At 38.0% G+C, this 7,952-nt stretch overlaps 1 protein-coding gene across 3 annotated transcripts in view; it reads left to right on the forward strand.

Annotated features, from left to right (window-relative positions):
* Positions 1–7,952, forward strand: part of dlg4a (discs, large homolog 4a (Drosophila)) — a 92,130-nt gene that overhangs the window by 23,267 nt on the left and 60,911 nt on the right. Inside the window, exon 1 of one of the 3 annotated variants that reach the window (XM_014020637.1) lies at positions 6,063–6,627. The exons of the other annotated variants lie outside the window; for them this stretch is intronic. Coding sequence (XP_013876091.1) covers positions 6,526–6,627 — 102 coding nt within the window. The 5' untranslated portion in view covers positions 6,063–6,525. Of the gene's footprint in view, positions 1–6,062; positions 6,628–7,952 lie in introns of those variants that run through there. 3 annotated transcript variants of the gene reach the window in all.

Raw genomic sequence — 7,952 nt, forward strand, 5'->3', positions numbered from 1 at the left:
TATATATATTTTGGGGGGCCTGAAATTTTTTATGGGGCCAAAATCTGTTTGGGGGGCCAGAATAAAGTCATACTGTAATTTGTTGTGAGTTCATGCACTGTGTTGGTTTTGTTCTTTAAGCAAGGTGATGTTCATGCACGGCTCATTTTATACACCAGTAAAAAAACATACACCTTTGTCTTGAATTTGGAAAAAAATATATTTTATTTATCAATGAAAAGGGTTCAGTGAATGCGCATACAAAACTGGTGGGTTCAGTACCTCAAAAAAGGTTAAGAACCACTGTTCTAGAGGATCAAATTAAATAACTACATTTATACCAATAACTAAGGAGCCTAACATTAAACAAGTAAAAGAAATAATAAAATTTAGACTTAATTTAAACTCAAATCAAAGTTTGATGCAGGACCCAATCTCACTATATTTACAACATAACCAGGATGAAACATTGCAGACGTTTATTGAGTTAATTGGCACGTTATTGAACGTGTTGAAAGTGGATATTTGAGGTGGCATTGTGTGAAAAGAATAAGAACAAAAATATCTTACCTGTTGTAGACAGCACAAAAAGGAGCAATAAGACCATGCAGAAAGTGGCTTGTTAGGGAGCTAAACGATTCTTCAGAGCTAAAGATTGTGTGATTGAAGTGTTACTGTGACCAATGAACAGATCTGACATGTCAGATGTTTTTATTTGTATGTGTGTTAACTGTATTTAATTGTTGTCAGTGATATGTTAGCAGAAGCTATATAAAAGCCTTTCTCTCAATAGCATAAGTTGGATTCTTTGTTCAAAGATTGTACAGATCTGCTGTGTGCAGAGCCCAAATAAAATCCCAGATGAGCTGTTTTCTGAGTCCTTATTTTATTTTTATTTATTTTTTTACTAACCAAAAACAGCCAAAACAATAGCTCTTTGAACAACTTTATTTTGAAATAATAAAGTTTAATTCTGGTCAYATTGACAAGAGCCATTGTAAGTGTTAGTAATTTAAAATGGTCATTTAAATACTGTGTATGTAAATAACAATGAGCTAACTGAGATTAGCCTTTAGCCTTATTTCTCCAAACTGAGGCTGTCCAAAGAGCTATCTACTGCAGGTAAAATATTCATTGTTTATAACATTTTTCACAGAGCTCAACTCCAAATCTTCTGACCTGTCACCTTAATAGCCTTCAATCACCATTTGACCACATTTTTAACTGCTATACCTGTTAGAATATTAGAGGAGAGAAGCTGGCACACTACGGCTGGTTTTGAATGTGGGAGGAGCTGCGGTGGAAACAGTCTGTGATGGAGAACTACTCAGCCCAGTTGCTGCTGCTGCTCGTCACAACAACAGAATCATTGGAGTGTTTTTGTGATTACAGTGGAAATGATCTCTCCTGACTAGAGATTGACATTACTAATTATYCCCAAGAACTCAAGTTAACCATTTAATGCCTGCCACCAAGCAAAAGCATCACTAAAAAAAACTGAGTTTTAAGAAAGTGCATTTGTGAAGCAATGCATTTTTCATCCTTAGTATGTTAAAGCTGAAACGTGCACACCATAGTTGGTGCATAATGCATCGCTCCCAGTCATCTCTGTTGGAGATGGGTCCATATGTGCCTGTAAGAATTTACACAGCTGGCTGATTTTGCAGGAGACAAAAAGCTGGAATATCTCATGTGAAATGTTGAAGTTTAACTGTAGAAAGACATGAGTGCTGCAAATTTATCTGTTACTGCTCTAAAGCTAAGGCATTAGGATCCACTGTAATCATATTTTATTTTAAAACTGTTTTGGTCATAATTTCATTCTGACTAATTAAAATAAATGTTACATTTTTTTAACGATCACAAGCCCTGTAATATTTTTCTGACATTCTGAGATTACTAAAACTAGAAATTATTCTGGTTACAAACTAGGCCTTTTTTCTATTTATTGTAATTATTTACAGTAGCTGTCCAAGGTTCTGAAAGGAATTAACTTTTTTATTCTTAAAGTTATTGTAGAGCTCCTTTGAGTAAAACTGAATACAGCACTTAAGAAGAAATTGCATGTTTTGCACTTGAATACTTAACAGTGACTGATTCACAGTTACTGTACTGCTAGAATTTGTCATTGTGCAGTCCTTTCTATTACTTATTTTTACACACTAGTGTATATACAGCACTTATGCACCAAAAGTGTATCAATGATCAGTGGGAGGTATAGAACACTACAACGCACTGCAGTGGCTGAGAATTAAACCCCCAACCCACTAATTGAAAAAAAAAAACATCCACCCTTCCCGAAGACAAGCCTGTCTCATTTTTAGTGTTTCTTAAATGTAACAGACTAAAATGRTCACATATGCCTCAGGAAGATCTCAGGTGTTTTTAGTTACACAATCTTAACTATGAGTGCCAAGGCTGCCAGACGCTTGTTGTTCAAGGCAATAGGTTAGATCTTTTGAAGTGGGGTTCTCTGGAAAGGGCATGAAAAAATAACATCAAACCTGTCGTAGATAGCTCTTTAAACCTTCTTCAACTTTCCTAGCAGTTCATACAATTTTGTTTTAAACCTTTAAATTGCCCATTTCTAAATAAGCAAATATTTTTTAGGACTCAAAGGTTATTTACAAGGAAAAAAATAAGGACAGCAGCAGCTAGCTGTAGCACATCAGGTGAGGCCTAGGACACGTCCAGCAGGAATAGCATCACATTAATGCAGAATAATTGTGAAATGCAAAACTGCCAGCAGTGTTAAGTTCATAAAACATGACAAGTTTGTGCTCAGAGTTTGTGTAGTCAACCACTGTCAGCTACTATCACGCCAAACTCTAGCTCAATATCTGTAATAAAGCCATGTTTAGTTGTGCACTGATTGGGCCAGATACCAGCATTTTTATAAGCTAATTCACAATAACGATACTGKTGTTGATACTGCATTGAACGTGTTACAGTTTACATTTCAAGTGAAACGTTTGTCAGTTCCATGTTTAAGTTGAAAAAAAAAAAACCCACATTATTACTTTTATTTATAAATGTTTAAACAATATATATCATGCTGTATGTTTGATTTAATCAAGTCAGTGGGGCTGAAGATCTATAAGGAGTCATATTGTTCTACGTTTTATAAAAAATGTGTCTTTAAAGTCATTGTGTAATGCTTAGGTTCTAACTCAGCAAGCACTCTGTATCAGTACTCAGTACCCAATTTGAAGTATTTACTCTCAGTTTGAGGAAAAACTGGTATCAGGGCACTTTTAGTATTTTTGTCTACCGGTAGTTAGATTAGCTGTACTGGCCATCTTGAATTGGGTAGAGTCCAAAAGGTAAAAAAAGTGTAGATGTTCAGCAAAGTATTACTTCATGAGAGCTTCTTTAAAATCCATCTTTTGGCAATAAATGTATTTTGCTAAAAGATCATCACAATTGATTTAAATAGCCAATGGTCATTTTTGTGTTGCACTCAAATGATGTGTTAGGGATAATGCTCAGCTGCAACTCCAATTAATTTTRGTTCAAAAATTAGCTCATTAATTAGGTTAAACTAGAAACATTTCTCATAGTTTCGTTTTATTTCAGTTTCTGAAGGTTTCATTTCAATCTGATCAGGGATTTGTGAGATTTTCCGTCGACCATACAAACACATAAAGACACAGAGGAACAAGAGCAAAACCATCATCACTCTGTCCTCAACCTTTCAGTGGTGGCTGTTAAAGCTTAGAAAAAAAGCTGCAGGAGTAAACAGAGAAAACGGCCGCATCCAGTTCCTTGGGTCCTCCCAGTGACAAACATTTTGTGTAGCTGCTGTCTTTTAAAAGCCAACTACCCCCCCACACACACTCCCTCCCCATATCATCTTCATCACAAGTTTTTAACCATGAGATTCGACACCMCTGCTTTGCTTTTCATGCGGGAACAAAAAAAAAATGCTACGGAGGCAGTGCTGCTGTGCAAACGGTGACCAAACATCTGCTGGTGAGCTTTGTTAGCCACCTCCTGCAGATGTTGTCATGGAAACACTCTTTTTGGGGTTGACTGTGTCTTTTCTCTCACACCATGCAGCACTGGGATGGTAATGCTCAGCTCAGCACCGCACAGTTCAGGTTTTCCATGTGACTCTCGCTCTTACATAATGTTCAGCTGGAGGGGAAAGCCCTTTACTGTAAATTACAGTTTACTGTATCGAGGGTTACTGAGGCTACCCTTTGATTTAGCTCAAATAAATCCACTCACATGTATGCAGTCATGTTTATTCTATAGGGGAACTAAATGTTGCAAATAGCACAACTTAAAAATGTGGAAAACAGGTTTTGACTTAGTAGATCATGATTATCTGTTATTCTGCTTCTTTTATAACCTTATTCTCCTTCTGGTGATTTAAAAACTGTGTATATTTCAAGCAGATTTTCCAGGATATCCCCTGACACACTGATAGGGTGTTTCTTCTTCTTTTTTAATAAAAGCAATCAGGAGGTCTGTTAGGATTGGTCTGTGGGTTCGACTTTAGAGCTGACATCACCTTAAAGGGGGGAGCTGTGAGCTCTGCGCCGCAGTCGGTGCTGAGATGAATGCACAATATTTAAATYAAGCCTACCTGGTTCTCTCACTCCACCCTGTGGACTCACCGAGGCAGCGCAAAACACAGAGGAACAAAGGAGGAAGTTCAAGAGGCCCCCTTTTAGAAAACGTCCTTTCAATTTTTCCATAAAGATCAGTAAAATTCGTCAACCTACCTGCTCAGCTCACGCCTACAAGCTGACGGAGAAATTGTGGTGTTGCAGTTGTGCAAAAGTCAAGCTTTTATACTTGAAATAAATTATTTTCAAGCACAACATACAGACTTTTACAGTCATGAACTGAACACTTCCACAATCTGTCAAACAAAATGTTGAATCATCTAGTCTTAGCTGCCTTAACTTACTAGAAAAATCCAAAACACTTAAACTCAACCTTAAATATAAAAGCCTAGAGTGATATTTTAATAACTCTTTTGATAGAAATAATCACTTTAAAGCCTAAAGCCTAAACAAAGAAAACCTTTTAATTTCCTGCATATGTGCTGCATAATAATTTGGCTAAAAGCAAGAAAGATTATCACTAAATAAGAATAACTTATTATAATTATTAAAAGTGAAACTAACTGTTTTTGGTAGCACTAAAGTAAAAAAAAACAAATTAATTAAAAAAATATTGAAAATAAGAAAATTAAACGAGACAATTATCCTTGAGGAAACAATGCTCATTTTGGCTAATTATGCACTTTTAACCTCTTAGAAGAAAACATTATCTTGTATATTATTCTGTATCTAACTTTTTATTATCACCTGCAGCCAAAGGAAAAAGGTGCCTGTTTCTCTGTGCCATTAGCAAAATATCTCATAAACCACTGAACATATTTCAATAAAACTCTAAGTTTGTTGTATCATCTACAGTAGAAGTGACTAAACTTTAGACTCAACCCAGTTCCAGATGGACTCAGTGATTTTTACAGACACTGAGCTGAAATTGCTAGTGCTAGTAGCTGGCTGTCATTCACAACACATACTTGAGAAATTGCTTGAGATTCTGCTGTTTTCAAGGTTCGACCAAAAAAATGGCTATAATCTGTCATTTCTCAGGTGACATTTCAGCAAATGCTTGCCTCTATTAATGTTTTTTTTTGTTTTGTCAAGATAAAGTTACATGTAATTTTCTGCACACCTGTCTAATCAACAAAACTGTTGTCACTGCCACAATAAACTAATGGAAAAAAATAAATAACACAATACCCATTTAAACCCTTTGATTTATTGTTTGATTCCATCCTGCCTGCAAAGCAGCATTAAATGCAAAATTGTAGTGATTGATATAGTGCAAATTAAAAACAAAAGATCTTGGTTGCCTGTGGAAGTATTTATAAACTGCTGCCATATGTAAAAGATGACAGGTAGAAAAAAAACATCCTGTCAGTGAGACAGATAGGATGGATGTGTTTCTCCCTCTTTCAGCACCATGGACAGCTCCAGAGGGCTTGTTTTTCTCTAATGATCCAACAGGGGGCGCAGTAGTCACACCGCCTGCTGCACGTGGCGCTTACAGAGCAGGAAATACTCACTTTAATGGAGACATTTAAATTGTATTTCCACCTCCACCTCCTTAACTAGAATGTTTTTTATTGTCATTGTTTTTTTTTTAGGGCAAGCTTGTATTTATAATCAGCTTTTCTTGTCAAGACGTCTCACGGCCTCGGCTTCTGATTCGAGTTGCGCGCGCGTTCTGTCCGAGCATTACGGTAAACCAAAAACGGAGGAGGAGAGACAGACCGTGAACGACAAGGAACCTTTTACGCAACATGTGTACACGCTGGCTTTCAAAAATGATACCCCTGAAGTTACTTGTGTGATTTTTTTTCCCGACCCGAGAGGAGCTACGGTTATCACAGCTGGCCCTCATCCACTCCACCTAACCCCCCGCGACTGCGCGCGCGCTGCTCACCGTGTCCTGGTTCTGGCTGTGGTTCCCCGACGGACGGACGAGCTGCGGTGGACTGAGCCGTGAGGCTCCGGACTGATGTCTCTGCCCGTTAGGAACCTAAAGTGTCTCTCTCCGGTCATGTGCCAGTGTAAGCTCATCTGCAGCAACCGGACCCTGTCTCTCATGTTCGGATGCAAGGTAAGCTGCTGCTGCTGCTGCTGCTGMTGMTGATGATGCTGATGCTGGTGGTGGTTCTGAAACCGGTACATCAATTTGTACAATGATGGAACAAGAACCACCAGGAGAAGGCCTCTGGAGGAAAGCGGCGTTTATTTATTTATTTATTTATTTATTTATTTATTTATTTATTTATTTATTTATTTATTTATTTATTTATTTGTTTGTCTGAGGTTGATTACCTTATGTGACTTATTTATTTATTACAGTGAGCGATTTCACTCACCTGCGCCTCAGTTCTGTTTCCAATCACATCACCTTTGTTTCCTCTCATAATCTGCTTCTGTTCGCACAGCCATCTGTGGGAGGCTGTTTAGTTAAAGCTTTATTGGTTACTATCAGATTTCTGTTCACCTCCCAATAACACTGGCTCATATGTTTGCTTTGATACTGAGCAGTAAAGCAAAAATGCTGGTTTTGACCTTGGGAAATGTGCTTTTATGCTCAGGGCCACATAGATATCATTCATTGTCAGAGAAACCGCACACTGAGGTACGATGCCAGATTGAAATTAAGAGGGACATGACATTATATGCATACGGGCTTTATTGTTTGGATTTTTGTATTTATGAAGAGATAGTGGGATCTACTGTTGATCCATCTCCCTYCCTAGCTTCAGGTAATTCCACAGTGGCAGCCAATTTAGAGTTTCCCTCCACATGGCACTCTAATCTGTCAGCTCTACGGAGCCAAATCTGACCACTTGTTTCTGGTCCATGCCAAAATGTTCTTTAAAACACATAAGCATCTAGTTGTAGACATTCTGCCTTTTGTGTTTTTTTATAGTCTGCCTCATTTTTTGCACTTATAGTTTATAGCTGGGTGTTTATGTTATGTTTTATTATGCATGTCCTTCTTGTGAAGAAATACTGCTGGTAAAGTTGATGTATGTTTGCTTTCTGTGTTTCTGAGAGGGTGGTCCTGCTGTGCTCCGTGTTGAGTATCACACGCAGAGATAATCCCATGTCTTGTCTCGTGCACTCGCTCCCTCCTGCATCCAACCCCCCCACCCCCACCTTATTTCCGTCTGAGACACTTGCCTGTAGGAAAACATATCAAATTCCTCCTCCCCTAGTGTCAAGCTGCTACAATCATCAGGACAGACCAGTGAGATCTATTAACTCCACAGCAAACATTTATTCTGCGGAAGAGGGTATCAAGTGGGATTATCAACTCAGCTAAAGGAAATTGTGCCTCTGTGAAACTGTTTCTAACATCCATCCATCCATCCATCCATCCATCCATCCATCCATCCATCCATCCATCCATCCATCCATCCATCCATC

The sequence above is a fragment of the Austrofundulus limnaeus genome, unplaced genomic scaffold (assembly GCF_001266775.1).
Source record: "Austrofundulus limnaeus strain Quisiro unplaced genomic scaffold, Austrofundulus_limnaeus-1.0 Scaffold261, whole genome shotgun sequence".
NCBI lineage: Eukaryota > Metazoa > Chordata > Actinopteri > Cyprinodontiformes > Rivulidae > Austrofundulus > Austrofundulus limnaeus.